Below are 23,420 nucleotides of genomic sequence, written 5' to 3'. Positions count from 1 at the left end.
TAATGCACGGCCCCATGTTGCAAGGATCTGTACACAATTCCTGGAAGCTGAAAACATCCCAGTTCTTCATGGCCTGCATACTCACCAGACATGTCACCCACTGAGCCTGTTTGGGACGCTCTGGATCGGCGTGTACGACAGCGTGTTCCACTTCCTGCCGATATCCAGCAACTTGGCACAGCCATTGAAGAGGAGTGGACCAACACTCCACAGGCCACAATCAACAACCTGATCAACTCTATGTGAAGGAGATGTGTCTCACTGCATGAGGCAAATGGTGGTCACACCAGATACTGACTGGTTTTCAAAAAATGCATATCTGTAGCCCTAGTCATGTGAGATCCATAGTTCAGTGCCTAATAAATGTCTTTTTTCAAGAGAAAACTGCACATTTCAGAGTGGCCTTTTATTGTGACCAGCCCAAGGCACACCTGTGCAATAATCAAGCTGTTTAATCAGCATCTTGATATGCCACACCTGTCAGGTGGATGGATTATCTTGGCAAAGGAGAATTGCTCACTAACACGGATTTAAACAAATTTGTGAACACAATTTGAGAGAAATAAGCCTTTTGTGTGCATAGAAAAAGTCTTAGATCTTTTATTTCAACTCATGAAAAATGGGAGCAAAAACAAAAGTGTTGCGTTTATATTTTTGTTCAGTATACATTAATACATTTTCAGGTAACACTTAACAATTAAGGTCACTAAGTTAAGGGTTAGTTAATGCTTAATAAGCATTAACTAACCCTTCATTAACAGTTAACTAATGTGTCTGGTAATCATTTACTAATGGTGTTCATGTTAACTAAGGTATTAATTTATACATTTTTTAATAGTCATCTTTATAAACTATTAAATTATGTATCAATGAATACCTTAGTTAACATGAACACCATTAGTAAATTACACATTAATTAAGGGTTAGTTAATGCTTATTAAGCATTAACTAACCCTAATTAAGCATTAACTAACCCTTAACGTAGTGACCCTTATTGTTAAGTGTTACCTATTTTCAAATATCATTATTTATAGCATTTACTGATCCTTAGTAATCTCTTAAAAGACAAAAATACTTGTTACTTATGTGATAGTTAATGAAATTATACTTAAATAATGTTAAATAACAATAAATTCCTCATTTAGTAAAGACGGCTGTTATGAAGTGTTCTCGCCCCTGTAGCCCCTGACATGCAGTGTGTCTGTGCACAGGAGCTTCAGTTAAAAGGCTTCTAAGGGAAAGTGAAGTGAAGTCCCACCTTCCACTGCGGCAGGTGTCGGAGGCGGGGCATGCTGGTCAGACAGCCCAGGACCCAGGACAGCTCGGCGTGCTCAGACACCTGACAGGAACACACACACACACACACACACACACACACACACACACACACACACACACACACACACACACACACACACACACACACACACACACACACACACACACACACACACACACACACACACACACACACACACACACACACACAACCTGAGCCACAGGTACAGAGGTGGGAAATTCACATGCATTCAGTTTAAAACATATATCCCACATGCATACGTAGATTCAAGATACAATACTTTATTGCCATTCCAACTCATCTGTTAGAAATTTGCCTTGGCTTTCACATTTCAACCACATCCCATATAAAAGAAATACAGAAAAACATATAAAAGCATAAAACATTTAAAGACATAAAACATATAAAACATATCGCCCTCCCTCCCCAAATAATATAACATTTATACATTTATCTTATATCTTGAGGTTAGGCTAGAAAATGTCATTGTAAGAAAACACATGTATGTGCGTTGATGTACTGTATGTGTTGAATATATTTCTATACATAGATAGAAAGATAGAAAGATACACAGACAGATTGATAGACAGAAAGACAGACAGACAGATCGACAGACACAGACAGACAGATAGATCTATAGAGAGAAAGACAGACAGACAGATAGATTTATAGAGAGAAAGACAGATAGATCTATAGACAGAAAGACAGACAGACAGATAGATTTATAGAGAGAAAGACAGATAGATCTATAGACAGAAAGACAGATAGATCTATAGAGAGAAAGACAGATAGATCTATAGACAGAAAGACAGATAGATCTATAGAGAGAAAGACAGATAGACAGATAGATCTATAGAGAAAGACAGATAGATCTATAGACAGAAAGACAGATAGATCTATAGAGAGAAAGACAGATAGACAGATAGATCTATAGAGAGAAAGACAGATAGACAGACAGATAAATCTATAGACAGAAAGACAGATAGATCTATAGAGAGAAAGACAGATAGACAGATAGATCTATAGAGAAAGACAGATAGACAGACAGATAAATCTATAGACAGAAAGACAGATATATCTATAGACAGACAGACAGACAGATATACAGACAGATAGATCTATAGAGAGAAAGACAGATAGATCTATAGACAGACAGATATATCTATAGAAAGACAGACAGACAGAAAGACAGATAGACAGACAGATAGATCTATAGAGAGAAAGACAGACAGATAGATCTATAGACAGAAAGACAGATAGATCTATAGACAGACAGACAGACTGATATACAGATATATCTATAGAGAGAAAGACAGATAGACAGACAGATAGATCTATAGACAGAAAGGCAGATAGATCTATAGACAGACAGATATATCTATAGAAAGACAGACAGATACAGAGAGATAGATCTATAGAGAGAAAGACAGACAGATAGATCTATAGACAGAAAGACGGATATATCTATAGACAGACAGACAGACAGACAGACAGACAGACAGATAGATAGATCTATACACAGAAAGACAGATATATCTATAGACAGACAGACAGACAGACAGACAGATAGACAGATAGATAGATCTATAGACAGAAAGACAGACAGACAGACAGATAGATAGATCTATAGACATAAAGACAGATATATCTATAGACAGACAGACAGACAGATAGACAGATAGATAGATCTATAGACAGAAAGACAGATATATCTATAGACAGACAGACAGATAGATGAGTAGTGGAGCAGACAGTCTTCCTCTGGTCAGTTGGGGCAGAGCGACTCCCTAGCGCCTCCAAGTGGCAGAGAGAGGTACTGACAATCAGAACCAGCTTCCTCTGTCTCTTGATCCTCAGACAGGTGTACTGTGTGTGTGTGTGTGTGTGTGTACTGTGTGTGTGTGTGTTTGTGTGTGTGCGTGCGTGCGTGTGTGTGTGTGTGAGAGAGTGTGTGTGCGGTAAACTAACAGCTCCAGGTTCTCTTCTCTTCCCAACACACGTTTTAAAGCTTGGCTTTACTTATTACTCTGGTCTGCATTTGTTTTATTGTTGTTTTCATTTTTAGCCTGTTTTTATGGTTTATTGGTTTGGTTACTATGATGATTTATTGTGTTTTTATGAGCTGGTAGCATCATTTTATCCCCAATCCTCCCTGTACCATAACAAGGTCCATATCCCAACATTCACCACAATGGTAAATGCTTTTTTTCCCCTCTATGTATTTGTTTACACCCACATTTGTTTGTGTATTTATTAATTTATCCATCCATCCATCTATTTACTCATTTGTTTAATTATTTCAAATGTATTTATTATATGAATTATTCTATTATGTAATTATTCTGTTATGTATTTATTTATTTTCATCTGTAAAGCATTTTATAACTCTGTTTTGTGCTCCATAAATAAAGGTCTTTACTATCATCATCATTATGACTATTATGTGTGTGTGGTAAACAAACTGTCTTCTGTGTGTGTGTGTGTATGTGTGTGTGTGTGTCAGTAGAGTCCAGTTTGCATCAAGCCAACATATTTCTGTTGGAGGAAAAGGCATATAAAAAAAAAAAAAAAAAAGGCAAAAAATCCTTCTGCTTCATAGAATTAAAGTTTATGGCTGCTGGCGACCTCACCATCGTCTCTCGCTGCGTTGAAAAGGATTGTGGGAGTGTGACGTCATCGCCACAGAGCGCGCACATAAACCAGGACTTCAGCTTTCAGCATGCACGCAGGGGGCCGGGGTTCATTACACACTGCAGATAGACCAGAGACGGGACGGATGTGGATGGGGTGTGTGTGTGTGTGTGTGTGTGTGTGTGTGTGTGATGGACATGGTTTGAGGTGCCATAAAACTGATTTTTAAAGTCTTAGGAGGAACAAGGCCTGCATTCAGATCGGCTTGTCTGATAAAGAATGCACCGCAAGAGGCACAAACGCTAATGTTACGGATCATATAGGCGTCATATTGATAAGGACTTATGTTGTCATGGCAACAGCTCCATGAGTTGATACAGCAAGGATTTCCATGCTGGAGAAAGAAAGAAAGAAAGAAAGAAAGAAAGGAAGGGAAGCGAACAGTTGCTCCTGCACAGCGAATCCACTTTTCTCCAAAATATAAACCCCAGTGGCTTTGTGGATCTTATTCCAGTGAGAGGGTGTAACTTTACTACTACAATACACACACACACACACACACACACACACACACTTTACTTTAGACACCACTGATTTCAGCTCGTCACCATTTTTTTTTTTTTTTTTCAATGAAGTCGAGTGTTTTCTTTGGGCGGCCGTCATATTTTTACATGTGGAGCTGGCGTGTTCAACAGGAGGGCCGCCGCGCTGCCAAGTTATGTGGCATGAAGCTAAACGGGAATAAAAATAGGGCTGGAAGAGTGTGTGTGTGTGTGTGTGTGTGTGTGTGTGTGTGTGTGGTTGTGTCTGTAGGGCAGAGAAACACAGATGGACTGAAATATTGTAATACATGTGGCATCAACTCCATCTCTCTCTCTCTCTCACACACACACTCTCTCTCACACACACACACACACTCACAGGATAGTCTGATGGACTGAAATATTGTAATACATGTGGCATCAACTCCCTCTCTCTCTCTCTCTCTCTCTCTCTCACACACATTCTCTCTCTCTCTCACACACACACACACTCTCTCTCTTTCTCTCTCTCTCTCTCTCTCTCTCACAGGATAGCCTGAAACCATAAAAAAAAAACATCATACTTGTCCTCGGTATCAAGGGAAAACCAAACAGCTGTTCCGATTTCTCCTTCCTTCCTTACTGTGAATTTAACCCTGTAAAGTGGGCTCTGTTGAAGCGCTGCATACGTTCCATCTATCTATCATTACCCCTCTCTCTCTCTCCTTCATGTGGCCCAGGCTGGGGTTAATGGCGGTTTATGGTTGTGTGTGTTTTCCTAGTTGCTGTGAATCTGCGGGGCGCGCAGTGGAGATAAGGATCTGGAGTGATCAAATAAGCGTTTTTTTGGGGGGCGGCAGGCTTTAGGTAAACATGAGAGAGACGAAGGCAGTAAAACAAACAGTCAAGACGGCTGACTGTCTTGATGACAAGCTTGGAAAGAGACTAGAGGTTGACTTTTATACACACACACACACACACACACACACACACACTTGGGTATATAAACATAGACTGACACACAAACACACACTCCACTGAAGTAATGATTTTTAATGGAACTGCCATTTTAGGTAAGAATTTCTGTAGGATAATGACAATATATGTGTACAATAAATGGGTACACTGTTGCATATGTTAAAAGTACTTTTCTATTTATCTATTTATGTATGAGTAAAATCCAGTTATGACTGTTGGAAGAAGATGAAGGAGCTGACATCCATCCACCCATCCATAATCCACTAATGCTGCGTTTCAGAGACGTCTGAAAGTCGGAAATTCTGACTTCCTACGAGGAAAAATGCGATGGAATGAAAATTGAAGTTGCCCTTAAATCTATCAATACACCTGTGTGGTAAATGGTTAAACAGAGAAATTTGAAATGTCAAGTAGGAAGATTAGGCCTTGGGCTAAAAGAGATCCAAATAAAATCCAAAAAATCAAAAAGTACAGCTGCTGTTCTATGCTAACTACCTAACTAATAACCTCCAAATATCATTGACATAACATTAGCTCTCGCATAGGGAGCAGCATTTTATGCTGGACGAAGGAAATATTGCAGATGTCCATGTTTCTTCACTGTTTTTCTGAACTGTTGATTGACAGTTTGATCTAGTTAGGCTCATTCTCTGTAAAGCTCCTTTGAGACATTCTTGTGAAAAAGGACTATAGAAATAAAAGAACATGAACTTGAACTTGAACTGGACTACTAGAACACACAGGTGGTAATGACGACCTACCAGCTGGGAATTTCAACTTGCAACTTTGAAGGAACCGCAGCATCCATCCATCCATCCATCCATCCATCCATCCATCATCAACTAAACCCACTCCACATGCATCCAAACTCCCAGCTGCCCGCTCCATATGTATCCATCCATATACCCAGTTACCCATCCATCCACCCATCTAACTTCCTTTGCTTTCATCTTCTCACTCATCCTCCCACCCATCCGTCCACCCCCCCCCCCCCCCCCCTCCTGCCCCACCTGAGACTGCTGGAACAGTATGGACCTCTCCGGGTCGATGCCGCAGGCCAGCAGGCTGGCTGTCATGTCCAGGATGTTGGTCCTGAGCTGGGCCGGGTCCTGCGGCTGGGTGATGGAGTGCAGGTCCACGATGCTGTAGAGCACCGAGGGGTACCGGCTCTGCAGGGCCACCCAGTTCTCCAGAGCCCCCAGGTAGTTCCCCAGGTGGGGCACACCGGTCGGCTGGATCCCCGAGAAAACACGCCCGCCCCCTGGAGGTTCCTGGGGGAAGAGGTGTTTGGGGTTAGTTCATATGCATGTCTGTAAAAGATCATAAAAAAGATAAAGATGAAAGATGAAACCCCCCCAAAAAACATAGAAAATCCTAGAAAAAAGACAGAGTAGAAAAACAATATACAAACTGTGTGGGCGAGACGAAGCAACTCCAAGGGGCTTGTGAAAATGTCTCACCTCAAAAGGAAAAACAACAAACAAAATGACAAACAGACACAAAAGGATTGTGCAACAGGGACCCATAAAGTCCAGAAGGGGAAAGACTGTTGAGAGATTTGACAAACGAGAAAGAAGATGTGAGTGAGAGCAAACAGACGGGAGGATTTCACAGAAAACAGAAAGATAAGAGAAAAGTGTGAGAGGAGGTGAAAACTAAGGTAAACAAGATAATTAAAGATGCTCTGTGTAGCATTTTCAAATATCAATATATCATTGTCAAATTCATTGTGATACCATGGTATAATTATCATACACAAACAAAACCATGATGAGGATTGGTCACTTCTATCTCACACCAGTAGGATTGTTAGTGCTGGTGTTTCTCAAAATTCAGACCATATTTCCCATTGGCTTTGCTTCTTCGGTCAAAGGTTTTCTCTTTCACTTCACTAAAGAGGAAAAACATGTTGGAAGTGATTTTTCCATCTTCCTTTCCCTCCTTCCACCATCTGCTGCAGCAGAGGCTGACAGAGGCTGACGATCTTTTTGATGATGGTCTCATTTGTTTACAGTAATTATACTAATGCCCCAAAATTAAAATCCCCATTGATGCCCCATGATTAAAATCCTACATGTAGCACCTTTAAGATAAAACAAAGATAAAACAATGGACAGAGGGAAGACTCCTACAAATGGTGAGAAGAGAAGAGAGAAGACGAGAAGAGAAGGCAAAGGAGGACAAGACAATAGAAGAGAAGAGAAGAGAGAAGACAAGAGAAGACAAAAGAGGACAAGACAATTTAAGAGAAGACAAGAGAAGACAGGAGAAGAGAAGAGAGAAGACAAGACAAGAGAAGACGAGAAGAGAAGGCAAAAGGACAAGACAATAGAAGAGAAGACAAGAAAAGACAAGAGAAGAGAAGACAAGAGAAGAGAGAAGACAAGACAAGAGAAGACAAGAGAAGACAAGAAGAGAAGGCAAAAGAGGACAACACAATAGAAGAGAAGACAAGAGAAGAGAAGACAAGAGAAGAGACAAGACAAGACAAGAGAAGACAAGAAGAAGGCAAAAGAGGACAAGACAATAGAAGAGAAGAGAAGGCAAAAGGACAAGACAATAGAATAGAAGAGAAGAGAAGAGAAGAGAAGAGAAGAGAAGAGAAGAGAAGAGAGAAGACAAGAAGAGAAGGCAAAAGAGGACAATAGAACAGAAGAAAAGAGAAGAGAAGAGAAGAGAAGAGAAGAGAAGAGAAGAGACCCCACCGGGTAAATCGGGCCGAGAGGGATAAGCAAAAAAAAGCCCCACCGCCGGGGAGGAGAGAGAGGGTGAAGGTGAAAAGGTGAGAAAGTCACAGCTAGAGAAAGCCTGCAGAGACTGAAGTGTGGGCCTGAGACTGTTGGCAGGTCGGAGGCCAGCGGCGGTCATGCTTGTGTTACCGAGATGCTAACTCCATGGCTAGCACCTCTGTTCTCTCCCAAACACAGCCAGCGCGAAGAATGCATCACCTCGCCGGCCAACAATAACACTTAACATTCGTCCAAGCGACATCAAGGCCCGTGTTACCGCAACGGGAAAGGACACTGGAAAGGGGAGGGGGGGGTGGATCAAATACACCCCATATTCCGCGCAGTCTACCGTATCAGAAACATTCAAACAAAGAACTTATTTTACAGAGCTGGAGCCGGGACAGCCGCGGGTTCTCCACCCCCGCCCTCTGAAAGAGAGATCACTCTTCGCGTTTGGATCCTTGGGCAAATATTGTGTTTCTTTCTTTCTTTCCAGGCCTGGCCCAGGTTCGACCCGACTCATTTCGTCTGGCGTCGGCCAACTCCGCTGAACCCTTGGCGTTCAATCTGGTCCGCTGGCGACGGGAGTTCTAAGCCGCCGCCCGTGGCACCGAGCGCCCGCGCGGTACAATTAGAGGGCAAGCGGAGCGGCGCACGTCATGGGACCCCGAAACCACACCGGCTTCCTAAGCGACGGCTTCTTCGCCGAACGCCGTCACGCAGTAGATCGGGGCTTCTACGGAGCGGAAGAAAAACACAAAGTTGTCCGCTGGAACCGTTTTCGTTGGTCAGTCAGAAAGAGACAGTCCTTGTACGAGGGTAAAGACAAGTTCACAACATGTGGTGTTATACGCACGTGACCGCTCCGTTTACACAGCTACCCATTCTACCCTTTTTACCCTTTTGATGAATCTCCCATGCCTGTTAGGGCTGAACAATTAATCGAAATTTTATCTCAATCGCAATATGGCCTACTGCAATTTTCAAATCGCAAGAGGCGCAAATATTTGTTAAAAGGTGAAATGTGTGTCAAAATAGCATTTTAAATGAAATATTGTGGTGCTGCAGAGATGTCCTGGCCTACACATCATATTCTACAGACTTAAGAAAACATCTTTGTTTGGTACAAATCACACCATAATCAGTTTAATACGTTTTTCAATGAAAATGAGAATAATGGTGTAAAAATGATCATTCCCTCTAATATCGCAGCTCATATCGCAATTGCAATATCAGTCAAAATAATCGCAATTAGATATTTTTTCAAAATCGTTCAGCCCTACTGCTTGTATTCCCATTATTGTTTGTACCGACTTAAAACACAAAAAGAACAGACAAAAAAAAAAAAAAGACAACCCAGAAAGCAAATAACAAAATGTAATCTTGATGATAAATCTAAACAAATCTGGTGAAACTGATCAGGTTTCCAACACATTTTAATTTGGGGTTTTGGATTGCCACATCAGGTATAGTCTAGTCCCTTGCCCACAGGAATAAATGAAGAGCAGATGTAGCTTCCCCGGTGTACATCAAAGGGAAAGATTTCACATTTCACTTTATATCGTAACTGTTACTATTTTGACCTATAAAGCCAAATATCCATGGATTTCCACAGTGCAGTGTCCTGTGCACAGCTGTAGCTCTTGGAGTTGCCGGCCAAGTTCAGGAAAACAATATCCATCAACTATCCATGGAAACTCTGAAATTCTATGATTCAACGAGCTGTCCAGAAATATAAGTCTTGAAGGTTGATATTGTGATGATTTCAAAGAAAATGAGTCAAGATGAGATACGCTTTCTTTCAGCTCAACTCGAGGTGTTAGTGGGCTGTAAACAGCAACGCGTGGAGATTTCAACAGAGGAGCTAGTTCTAAAACTTTCCCCCTAAAAAAAAACCCACGGGGTCTCTGTGTTATCACCTAAATCAGACTGGCAATCTTATGTTCCCGGCTGCACTCTTCGAGGTTATCATAACTAATCATTAAAACCCGAAGCTTTCAGAGGATATCCTCTTCGGTGCGCTGCTGAGAAATCTGTTATCTTGACAGCTAGCTGAGCTACATCACATCCAATCCGACTGAGGGACGGCTCTGCGCGGCCCCTGGGATCAGATAACAGCTGCTCTGAGACCGGTGCGGCCCGAAGCTCCTCCATCTCACGGCCTTCAGGGATCAGGTAACAACTGTTCTGAGGCCAGCGAGGGCCAGAAAGTCTCCGTGTAAAGGCCTGAGGGAGCGTGGTCGTTACCCGGCGAGAGAGAGAGAGGCAGGAAGGAACTGGGTGCTTATGTCATTACCGAGGGGGTAATTGCAGCGGAGTGCCATTGATGCTGAGGGCCTCTTAAGAGGTGTCAGGATTGATTTGGGTGCGGACGGGGGCCCCCGAGTCTGGCTCATGTGTGTTCTCACCTCGAGCTGACACGCCAAACGCATGTTCCCCCTCCACTCCGGCCCCCGGGGGAAGCCATTAGCCATGCAGACATGGTAATGGTGTCATTTGAGCCAATCGAGCGTCAAATGAGAGTCAACGCCGGCGCTAACTAGCCACCGGGCAATCGGGGCTATCACGCATCACATCGCTGCGCCAGACACCTCCGTGTTACTTTTGGTCGGGGAAAAGTCAAGCGTCTTTAAACCTGTGCCTCTATAGCTGTTGGAAGAGAAAATAGATTACACAGGGAAGTAAATCAACTACTGTATGATGACAGTAGAGACAGCGTATGTTGTAAAGTAATTCATGTTTGTAATGAATACTGCACTGCAAAGCCAACAGTAATAAAATATTGTCATCCAACACACTTTCGCCATGGACTATATTAAACCTGTGCAATATAGCAACTGAATTCATTTGAGCATTTAAATACTTGCGGAGTGCTTGATTTCATATCTCGCAAAAGTGAAATGACTCCTCCTTGTGGCTGAATAAATCCCTGGTCAAATAAATCAATCAAGCGCACTTCAAGTGGTTACAAATTTGAAACATTTGAAACCACATATAAATACATATTTTGCAAAAGGCCTACAAAAAATCCACAAAATAAGGAGAAAGGATGAGTAAGCCCTTCTCAGTGCCTACCAAGGGTTTGGAGTTTGGCTTTATACACATGCCACCGCAAAACGAATTAACACAGTAACAATTCAATTTTTCAGCATTTTTTTTTTTCTTATTGTGAGACTAGGAAAACTGAGACGGACACAGAGTAAGCCAACCCAATCTAACCCAATCTAAAAGGCAAAGTAGGGAGAAATACATTTCTCTACACAGGGGGAGGAGTGGAATAAAATCCCAAACAACATTGAATCTGCCCATTCTCTGAATAGTTTTAAAAAACAACTGGAAAAATGGATGCTGAGTAAGTTAGTATAGTGAAACATCTTTTCTAGGACAGTTTATTATTTTCATGATTTTATAATATTTATGTTTCTATTAGGTGTTTTAGTGTAGAAATGGGAAATTAGTCACTCCCTTTTCCTGCCTGCCTCCTAGCCTAGACCTCAGGACCGCAATGGAAATAAGTCATGTGACTTTATTGCAATATCCTGACGAATTTTAGTACCATATGTACATTTGTACATTGTATTTAAATTTATTGAATAAAGTCAATCAATCAATCAATGGCGGGCAGGACTTGATCCCAGGTAAACAGGATCACCATCGTGAAGCACAATATGAAAACAAAATTATATCTGCTTGTCCCATTCCAATTAGAGCTGCAACGATTAATCGATTAGTTCTCAACTATTAAATTAATCGCCAACTATTTTGATAATCGATTAATCGGTTGGAGTCATTTTTTAAGAAAAATAAGTCAAAATTCTCTGATTCCAGCTTCTTAAATGTGAATATTTTCTGGTTTCTTTACTCCTCTATGACAGTAAACTGAATATCTTTGGGTTGTGGACAAAACAAGACATTTGAGGACGTCATCTTGGGCTTTGGGAAACACTGATCCACATTTTTCACCATTTTCTGACATTTTATAGCCCAAACAACTAATCGATTAATCGAGAAAATAATCAACAGATTAATCGACAATGAAAATAATCGTTAGTTGCAGCCCTAATTCCAATTCACCAATGAAGTAAAGCAACGACGAGCAGCTTCTTCCCTCCCTCCTCTCGCTTCCATCCCATCGCATCACGCCTCTTCGCTCTCCTCTCTTTCCATCTCGGTGTCCCCCGGTCGCCTGGGCGCCCGCTGATGACACGGAGCAGACGCGGTGAACGCCGGGTGCGTTCTCTCCTCATATTTTACACTGACAGCCGCGATCCTGTCGCACCACGCCGTCGGGGAAGGGTGACGAAAGCTGTCTTCATCCACCGTCTACCATATGGCGAATACATTACGCACCATGTGTGTGTGACATTAACGCCAACAGCTAGAAGGTTACGTACACTTAACAGGCCATGTTTTCACACTCGCAGAGCCCTTTCCGGGAATACGTGTTCATTTGTGTGTGTGTGTGTGTGTGTGGTAATATTCATGGGATGGAGGTCATCTGTGAGTATGTCCACACGTGTTGTAGCCTTTGCCTACATCAACAGCGGTGAAGCTGTGAAGGTGTCTGTCCGTCTGAGTTTGACAGCTCACATGAAGGGCCAGCATCGGTGGAAAAGAAAGCGAAAGGAAAACCACCAGACAGCCCATCAAAACAACAGCAACACGACTTTGAGTCTCCACTGCAGCACGGGCCGCACTGAGCCGCGCTAAGTGGAAAACAATAGTCAACCGGAGAGGCGATTCACTCCGTTCGAGGACCGAAAAGACCGTCTTCTTCCCTTGGAACCGACGCCGGGTTTCCCGCAATTCCAGAGGAGATCTGGTTCCAGAATTCCATGGAAAACACGTTTCCCCCCCCCCTCGTCTCTCTCGCCGAAGTCTTCCAGACTCCTGGCACCGCCGCGTGGCGGGACACGGATGATAGATGTTGGGACATATCTGTTCACGGAGCGCAAGACACAATGAAATGACATCCCTCCAGAAGAATGCGTAAAGATGACACACGGCCTCGAACTGCATCTCAAGGCCCGGCCTGGACAGAGATTTTTTTCCACTGTCTTCTCTCTTCTCTTCTCTCTTGTCTTCTCTTCTCTTCTATTTCCACAGTGCGTCGTTTTCTTTCAATGGACCCAAAGCTTCAGTACAGACCGGGGACTCGCCATTATCGACTGCCATTCTCAGCTGAGTTGTTTCAGCTCGGCCAACACCATCAATCACAGCCACGGTTTTGGTCGAGCCAGGACTTGTGGAACAGCGCATTTCTCTTCTCAGGCCTGTTCTGGGCCCGCTTTTCGGGACTCATACATCATATCAGAGCCTGGGAGTCCCCCGGAGTGGCCCACTGACATCCCGCTCACCGGGGGGGGGGGGGGGGGGGGGGGGGGGGGGCGTGAGGAGCGGGCCCCTACGGTCGCCGCCGTATCACCGTGCCAATTTCAACACTTCTCAAACCCGCCTCCGGGGGGCACCGCCGCTCTCGCCCCCCCGCTGCGAATTACCATCAGCTCTTTGTGGGCGCCGGGGGAAGCTCTCCTGATCCGACCCCACCTGGGAAAGCGCCGGGACGGGCCCCGAGGATCGAGGATCGAGGATTGTCCCCCCCTCCATGGGCGTCCGACACACAGGGCCCAGTGTTCCTCTTCTGTCCCGGTCGCCCCACGCACCCCATTAGCGCCGGCGTCACGCTGAAATCCACCTTGAAACGCAACTTCCCCCACCTCCACCCCTCCACCCCTCCTCCTTCATCCCTCTCTCTCTCTCACTTTGGGACCTGTTAACGCCGGCAACCAGCAGAGATCCACTTCAGTGAGGTATCGAACAGGAAATGGGGTTTACTGTATTCCCCCTCTCCTTAAAAGTGTGTGTGTGTGTGTGTGTGTGTGTGTGTGTTTAGCCAATATCAGACACCACAGCTTGAAACAGTGCAAATGATCATAGAGAAACACACACACACACACACACACACACACAACGTACAACCACAAATACACACACATACACACAGGCAAGAAAACTGAGTGATGGAGGGATGGAAAAAGGGAGAGCAAGAAAGCGAGAAGAGAAAGTGATGGAGGAGGCAAAGTGCTGAAGAAAGAGTGACTATAGCCCAGTCAAGGCTTGGGCAACTTTTTTTTCCTCTCAGAGAGGGTGTCTGGGGTACGGAGGGGAGGGGGAGGGGGGGGGGGGAGGGGGGGCAGGCCCAAAAGGAGCGTTTGATTAAATCTGCGGTTGACGTGTGGGACAGGTGAGATTGATGAGGTTCCTCTGAGCTTCACACTGTGCGGAGAGCGGGGGCAGAGGAACAGAACGCTGCAGTGTGGCGGGCCAGGGCTCGGGGCCCGCTCGCGCCGTGGGGTCCCCCGGCTGATTAATGGGACTGGAGGCCCTTCAAAAACAGCGCTCCCCGCAGACAGGGCCCGACGGCGCTCCAAAAATAACCAGGCGGGGGAGGCGGCCCCGGCCTCGGGCCCTAACAGGCTGCAGCTTCTGAAGGATCCAGACTTCAATACGGCCTGCGGCGAGATAACCGGGAGTAGCAGAGCCCGCTCAGGACAGGAAACTGTAATCTTGCTCATTAGAAACAAGAAACTTTACTGACTTTACTGCTTTATGTGAAGTGACAAGCACAGATAACTTTGATACTGTATCAATTACAGTATCCTAGGGCTGCAACTAACGATTATTTTCATTGTCGATTCATCTGTCGATTATTTTCTCGATTAATCGATTAGTTGTTTGGTCTATAAAATGTCAGAAAATGGTGAAAAATGTGGATCAGTGTTTCCCAAAGCCCAAGATGACGTCCTCAAATGTCTTGTTTTGTCCACAACCCAAAGATATTCAGTTTACTGTCATAGAGGAGTAAAGAAACCAGAAAATATTCACATTTAAGAAGCTGGAATAAGGGGATTTTGACTTATTTTTCTTAAAAAATGACTCAAACCGATTAATCGATTATCAAAATAGTTGGCGATTAATTTAATAGTTGACAACTAATCGATTAATCGATTAATTGTTGCAGCTCTACAGTATCCCATGCACTGCTGAGTACAGGCAGCAAGCATTTGACAGGCGGTGAGGTGCGGGAGGCGGCCGAGCTCAACGTCAACCCAAACAAGCACAACATTTTCACCAATGGAAACAGATATCAAAGATATTTAGGTTCTGATTTTACCAAACTATGGACAAGTATAAACAGCATCTCAACTTTTATTTTGATGCTATATTCACACAGGTTTCGACGTTGGTGCAGACAGTCATATCAACATCGATTCAACGTCAAAATGTTTGCTGAGTAGCTGAAATTGATTTCCAACAGTCACTTGATCGGTAGTGATCGACATTTCAAATCAAAGAGTTACACATCAGACATATGGCTGGGCGATATGGTCGAAATCAATATCACGACAATCATAAGGATTTTTCTCGATATCAATATACATCACGATATGGTTCATGTATGCAAAATCATGTTAAATAATCAAATTAATGTTCATCTCATTGAACCGAATGGTAATGTTAGGTGTGATGTCAAACAAAACAGAAATATTCAAATAATATTCCTACCATACCTCATTTTATGAGAGTTTTTAAGTAAAAGTTGCTTGTCTTCATCAATTTAGACAGCAGAAATGTGTCACGATATTAAAATATCTTCATATCATCACGATATGATTCCACTGAAAGACGATAAACGATAATATTGAATTAACGCCCAGCCCTAATCAGGCATTACCAACAGTTCTATCAGTTAAAGCAATTTTATGACTCTTACTTTTCACATAGTCTAATCAGTTCAATATCACCAGCAGGACTGACTAAACTGTTGTGTGAGTGCAGGCCCGGTTCAAACCTGGCCGAAACACAATAGTTAGCCTCCATGGCAACCTGCCTACAACATGTCCACCATCACATGTAGAGCAGCTGGGTGCAAGTGGAGAAGTGAAGAGTAGCTTAATTTATATTTAACTCATTTCACCATTAGATAAACACATTCATGCCAACGCCCCTTGCCTCCACACCGTCCAAACCGTTCTCAATCCACTTCCCTGTCCTTCCGTGTTGACAATAGAGACGTTTAATTTCACTCCACATAACGGGAAACAAATGACTGAAAGGAGAACTAATAATACCCGAAAAAACACATAAAAGTCACAAGACGGCAAAAAATAACCGGCGCACACTTCATAAATTTATCAATATGTAATTATGGTAACACTCTGGGCAAGCCTCCGCCAGCAGCAGCCAGTCTCTCTGAAGAGTCCGGCAATTTCCTCCGGCACAGGCTGCGTCTGTTCAGTGGAGTGCGGCTCCAAAGCACGATACCAGATACTTGGTACATTTTAATTAAAAAAAAAAGTCAGACGTTCAGCAAAAGACACCGGATCTGCACCGACTAAGACACGGGAACACTGGTGAGACTCCCCAGGCAGCGATGTGGGCGCATAACTAGGACAGACTTATTCTGTAATTCGACTTAGCTAGATATGAATTTTAAAAAAAAAAATGTTGGCTTTTGGGATAGTTCGGAGAAATGGGCGGGGGTGTGCAGAGAGAGAAAACGACTACGACAGACCTAATTACACGGAGGGGACTGGTGAGAATTAGGGGGCTTTTCTGACAGTTGAAAATAAATAGGGCAGTTAATGAACATCCTCAAAACGGGAGGCCGTGTTTTCCGCGCCCTCGCTCCCCTCTCCCATGTGTGGCGCGGGAGCCGCTCTAATGGTTTTAGCTGACACCCGGGCTGGTGGACGCGGAGCCGGGGGAGAACAGAGAGGCGAATTAGGGAGTCACTTCCTCTCTCTCCCGGAGCCCGAGGGCCGGAAATGACTGATATCGGGCCATTAAGAAGACCGCAGGCGAGGGAGCGCCGGCTGCCTTTTCCACCGCCGCCGCTACAGCTGATGTGAGGCAGAAGCCGTGGAGGGCCAGGAGGTCTGCAGGTTTCATTCCAACCCAACACTACGCCAGCTGAATCCATTACCCAAGAAAAATGGAACATTACAGTAAGCAATCCGACAAGTGAAACGTGTCGTCAGGCAGCCCTTGGGCCAATCGGTAACAAGATGCATCTTCCCGTCAAGTTTCATCAAAATGGGACCGGTGTTTTAGCAGTTTACGGCCTTTCGGTTTGAAATGTGGACATTTAATTATAGCGCCCGCATCAGACCAATCAGAGGGCCAAAATGCATCATCTCCAAGTTTTGTCAAAATTGGACCAGTGGTGCCTGAAATATCATGTTTGACTTAAAAATCGTGATCTTTAATTATGCCCACCGCCATTGTGAAAACGTGTAATTCAGAAACACAAACAGTCACGACCAACTTCTCCTCCGTTTTCCTTGCTGCTCACAACGGACCTAACGGCAGAATCAAGACCCGCCTCTATTTTCATCCGATTGGACAGCAGAGAACAGAGCGACAGCGACGCAGGGCGCTTTGCTGCTCGGGCCGCATCAAAGTCCGATCGTTTCCAGCTGAAAAAAAAAAAAAAGTGGGCCGCCCTCAAGCAGTGTGCATAACGCTTCAAACTCACGGAAAAACAATTCGAAAAGTCGCCTCCTGCTGCTAAAGCGCGTCCTGTCTGATGAAGGTCTTTGGCCAATCAGAGTCATTTATAAGGAGAGCTGGATGATTTTAGCAAATTTCCCGTCAATTAGACTTATAGTGTTGGAGTTTAACGATACAAACTGTTCCACAACAGTAGAAGTGGAATGAGGGTTTTGAGTGAACTCGGTTGGCTGAGGTGTAAACCGTCAACGTCCCGGGTTGGAATCCAGCCTGGGACTAAGGCTGGGTATTGGCAAGGGCCTCACGATACGATACGTATCACGATACATGGGTCACGATACGACTGTATCACGATACATTGCGATACGATACATATCGCGATACATTGCAATACTCGACATAATTTACTGAAAATTTAAAAATAGAGCTGAAAATACAACTTGCTGTGTACCACCTGGGTAGTCTAATATGTACATCACATTATATTGATAACTCAGCGGACAAATTGAGTCAAAACTATTTAATTCAAAGGGATTTGGGGGAAATTTAAGGACATTTTAAATCCGTTTAAAACATGAATAAATGTTTTTAATGTTACGAGGGGCTGCTGTCTCATGTCATCCATCTCTCTCCCTCCCAATCTGTCCTGTCTCTTAACGGTGGTCTATCACATAAAAGCAAAAGTGCCCAATACCCAGCAAAAAGGGCAACAGGTTTTGAATCGGCAGTGAAAACAAGGTCAATATCACCCAGTCAGCACTGCAACGAATAGCAACTCACACTGCAAGGCTGAACTCTACTTCTGTTTCTATCGAGTGTTGCAGAATCAACCCCCCCCCCCCCCCCCCAAACTCCATCTGACCCTTCGATCTCAGACCCACCTCGCCGAAGTTTGCCGGTATGAGCTTTGAGCTTTTGAGCCGATTTCATCTCCAGGAGACGAGCGACTGACTCACGACACTCCCTTCAAAGTTCAGAGCCCTTCGTTCTCTGTATCAGTCCCGTTGAGGTTCAGTGACTTTTCTAACACACATTTTCCAGGGCAGAAAAAAAAAAAAAAGGGGGGCCTCCAGAAAAGCGTCCCGGGGTTGACGCACATCACACCTCCGGGGCATTGTGAGCGCGCTCGGCCGTCCACATTTGGAGAAAATTAAAACAAATGAAAACCAACACTTCATTTCTGATGTTATTGCTGGTAATGAAGCACTGCTGCTGATGCTTTTGAGTCCCCCCCCCCACCCCACCCCACCCCACCCCACCTCCTCCACCTCCTCCTCCTCTCTGGACGTGCACACCTCCAGAGACTCTCGGGCCTTTAACAAAACACAGACGGGGCCCGGCGGCTCGTACATCACCCGGTGAGAGAGAGAGAGAGAGAGGCGGGGCGAGAGGCAGGATGGGGGGGGGGGGGGCGAGGGGGGGGGGTGTTTTCTAACGGCACCGTAACGCAAGAGCCCGCTCGTTAATTAGCCTCGTCAGCGCACTAGTTATTCTCGCGCCGCGATAGGGATATAAGTTATAAGTAGGCGTGTTTCTTAAATCCACTGAAATATAAAAGCTAAGGATGTGATGTCACACGCAGGGCTAAGGGAAATGCGAAAAAGATGTGTTTTGTAAAGTAAGAAACGCATAAGCTGACAGCAGGAAATTTGAATGCGGCCACACTCCAGGTTGACTGCTAAGGATGTGATGTGGCACGCGTGGCCAGGGGAGGAAATGCACCAAAGAATGTTGTAGTGCTGAAAGCTGTTGTGTCTAAATACAAGTATTTTATATATATATATATATATATATATAAAAGCAAGACTACATTTTTCAGGATCTCTCTGGAAGCCTGCAGTGGCGTCACGTCCCTCAACAGACTTTTACAGCTTTAATTCCCTTTGCTCTGACTGGAGTTCAGGAAGAAGTGGTGCTTTAATTAACACTGTGCTTCAGTTAACAAACTGGAATCTGTGGCAGGAGGAGGGAGAAGTTTCCCGCTCTGTTAGTGAGGTGAAGAGCGAGAGGAAACAAAACAGAACCAGCCATCGTCCAGGATTCAAACTCCTGCAGGACGCTGAATCATAACAACATCCCACTGTGCTATAAATGCTTAGCTGGCGTTGTAAAACCTAGACTAAGTAAAAAAAAAACCAAAAAATAATGCAAAACACTTGATTAAATGCAAATACATGCATTTAAAAGGAAAAATCCACCACTGGATACTCTTACACTGTTAGATAGGGCTGCAACTAATGATTATTTTCATTGTCGATTAATCTGTCGATTATTTTCTCGATTAATCGATTAGTTGTTTGGTCTATAAAATGTCAGAAAAAGGTGAAAAATGTGGATCAGTGTTTCCCAAAGCCCAAGATGACGTCCTCAAATGTCTTGTTTTGTCCACAACCCAAAGATATTCAGTTTACTGTTATAGAGGAGGAAAGAAACCAGAAAATATTCACATTTAAGAAGCTGGAATCAGAGAATTTTGACTTATTTTTCTGAAAAAATGACTCAAACCGATTTATCGATTATCAAAATAGTTGGCGATTCATTTAATAGTTGACATTAATTGATTAATCGTTGCAGCTCTACTGTTAGATATCATCAATCTCAATACTCTCCATCATCAATACTTTTCATGGCATACGTTTGAACACTTTTTTGTTTTTTTAAAATAATCGGGCAGTTGAAACGATGACGTATTTCGAATATTTATCGGCCCATTATGATCAGTGGTTGATCATTTGATGCAGCCCTACTGACTGGTTCGTTGTGAGACACTGGGGTTTTGTGTAGTAATGTACTAATTTGGTTCTACTGTGTAACATTCAACAAACTTACTGTCCACAGTACTGATGCAGGATGGATGCAGGAGAAATGAGTGAAAGGAAACACCAACAGCTACCAGGGTGGACTGGGCTATTTCAAGTATGTTTAAATTAAATGCAATCAAGAAATAAAAGATATTCACTTGTGAGCCAATGGTAAGTGACTATACAATAATCACAAAATATGTAAGCTACAAAAACAGACATATATATTATACACAAAAACATACATAAACTCCAACTAACCCTTCTATCTCTCATCTTATCTCGCTCTTATTTGTCATATTTCTTTTCCTCCTCGCTCCTACATGACTGTGCTGTGGTCAGGAAGACTGTAAGGACATTGAGGCCCTGACCTTTGCACTCCTTTTAGATGGATGTTATTTTTTGGTGACAAACAAATTGAATCTTATTCTACTGCTGCACCCATTGTAAATCCCTCTGGAGGAGAGAATCAGCTAAAGACCTAAAATGTAAAACTGTAAAATGTACTGAACTGTGAAGAACCACAGAACCACAAATGACAGGAACAGCACATACCAAGAGAGCAGCATGCTACTAGGGCTGAACAATTAATCAAACTTGTATCGAAATCTCAATATGGCCTCCTGGCTGCTGCAGAAACAGTCAGTAAGCATGACCACCTGGTTTAATGCTCAGTGGAGCTGGAGCTGTGTGTTGGTTACACTCTGAGTATAATAAACTAAACTGCCATGGGATAATAAGAGTAGCGCTGCAACGATTAATCGATTAATGGATTAGTTGTCAACTATTAAATTAATCGCCAACTATTTTGATAATCGATTAATCGGTTTGAGTCATTTTTTAAGAAAAATAAGTCAAAATTCTCTGATTCCAGCTTCTTAAATGTGAATATTTTCTGGTTTCTTTACTCCTCTATGACAGTAAACTGAATATCTTTGGGTTGTGGACAAAACAAGACATTTGAGGACGTCATCTTGGGCTTTGTGAAACACTGATCCACATTTTTCACCATTTTCTGACATTTTATAGACCAAACAACTAATTGATTAATCGAGAAAATAATCAACAGATTAATCGACAATGAAAATAATCGTTCTTTGCAGCCTTAAAAAAGAGCAGAGACGTGTGATGATAACAGTGACATCACAGCACCTCTGCACTCCAGTCTGTATTAAGTGACAAAACTTTAATAATGAAGCCACAGCTACATTATGAGTCATCACAGTGTGTCCCAGTGTCACTACTGGTTGTATTAGCAACACAGGAACACACTAAAAAAGCCAGTGTAACCAGTGATGTAATGGTACTGTATATTAACACCTGGGTAAACTATGAGTTTAAATGAAAAAAAAACAAAACAAAAAAAACAATTAATTAATGTATTTTTCCCTTAAAATAAGTTTGCATTTACTTACATGATAATACTTGTATGATAATACATGTATAACTTATGTCGACTAAAAACTAAGGTAAAATCGCAGATAAATAAGTGCAAAAATAACTTCTGGTGGTTCTCAACGTGGGGTCCGGGGACCACCAGTGAAACAACTAGAGAATGTAGAAGAATGACTGTTTTGATCATAGTTTCTCTGTTATCTCTCTACCTACAATACAGACAGTCATGGAATTCTGGACAAAATCATATCTAGGAATAAAAATATTCTCCGATTTGGGTCCGAGACACAAAATCTCATCAAATGGGGGTCTGTAGCCCTAATGTGGACTAAATTAGGGGTCCTTGATATGAAAAAGGTTGAGAATCACTGGTGTAAAGGACAAACAGCAGATCCTGGGTCAGTGTCGACAGAAGCTGTCAGACTGCAGTTTCCTCTCGCTGAGACACAAAACCACAGTTTCACAGATCGCAAAGTGTTTTCTAGCGCAGCTCGTACCTTCTTCTCCGGACATGCTCCAGCGCTGAATACTCTTTTCGGAGAATTCTGCTTTTGAATGAATCTGAAGAGGAGTTTCACGTTACTGCGGATGGGGAGCGCCATCTTGGATTATGACCTCACTTCACTACGGTGGCTCAGGATGGACAAACGGAACGCGTTGTCCAAGTCGGATCACAAAAATGACTTCCTCACCTTGTAACACACTTTTCCATGTCATAATTCATTCCTATTTAGCAATAACTGATACATTAGTGATAAATGAAAAAACGTAACTGATAAAAAGGTACATTACATTAATTTAATTACTCAAAAAGAATTTACTTACTGGAAAAGTGAGTGTAGTTTTAGTGGTTGTCCCATGCTGTACCAGTAGGCATACATAATACAGGCATGCAAGTACCACCAATAATACCATAATTTTTTTAACACTCCCCTCAAATAAAAGTGCCTTCCTGTCCCTAACTGATCTCCCATTGGTTTACACTTTTGATTGATCCCTCCCTGCGTTATGTCCCGCCCCAAACTCCTGTGGTTTCAACCAGTAATGTGTCACATTATGGAAACAAGATGCTCTCAAACTGCTGTTTCATTGTGACTCTGATGTGGTTTAAAATGTGGAATTCGTATTGTAGAAAAATATGCAATCTTTCAATTAGGTTTTTGTTTTCTCATATAAGAATCACTGGCTGCTCTAACCCAACAGTGATTCATTCTATATCCAGTTCATAAAGCTTTTCCACTCTCTGTTCTAAACAGCCGGTGTCTGGTGGCTCTTTCCTGGGAAGAATGCTCCGCCGCACAGGAAGTGATGCGTTTTACGTTTCCTGGTTTGTTTGGAATCAACAGAAGAAGAAGAACTGGGTAGTTAGCATGAGCAGCGATAGCCACCATGGCTGAACAGACAAAGAAAAGAGAAACTCAAAGTGCATCGACAGAAAATCCAAGCTCCGCCCACACTGTTTGATTGACAGGTGATCTGTGAGAAGTGCAGTGCAGAAACACCACAGTGAGGCTGAGGGACAAAGATGGAGACTTAATTTAAAAAAAAAAAT

At 43.2% G+C, this 23,420-nt stretch overlaps 1 protein-coding gene across 2 annotated transcripts in view; it reads right to left on the bottom strand.

Annotated features, from left to right (window-relative positions):
* The window catches only part of wars2 (tryptophanyl tRNA synthetase 2, mitochondrial), a 31,027-nt gene extending 8,557 nt beyond the window's left edge, over window positions 1–22,470 (bottom strand). The window contains exons 1-3 of one of the 2 annotated variants that reach the window (XM_071536173.1): window positions 22,366–22,470; window positions 6,441–6,701; window positions 1,259–1,339 (exon numbers count right to left, since the gene is read on the bottom strand). In XM_071536173.1, the coding sequence (XP_071392274.1) occupies window positions 1,259–1,339; window positions 6,441–6,701; window positions 22,366–22,470 (447 nt within the window). The remainder of the gene's footprint in view (window positions 1–1,258; window positions 1,340–6,440; window positions 6,702–22,365) is intronic. The other variant, XM_071536174.1, reaches the window with a different exon arrangement.
* Between the last annotated feature and the right edge of the window lie 950 nt (window positions 22,471–23,420).

This window comes from Centroberyx affinis, unplaced genomic scaffold, assembly GCF_046629955.1.
Source record: "Centroberyx affinis isolate AG114_WGS23_722 - 3 ecotype Tasmania unplaced genomic scaffold, CSIRO-AGI_Caff_v1 ptg002837l_1, whole genome shotgun sequence".
In the NCBI taxonomy this organism is placed as follows: Eukaryota; Metazoa; Chordata; class Actinopteri; order Beryciformes; family Berycidae; genus Centroberyx; species Centroberyx affinis.
This window is presented reverse-complemented; position numbering and strand designations above follow the sequence as displayed.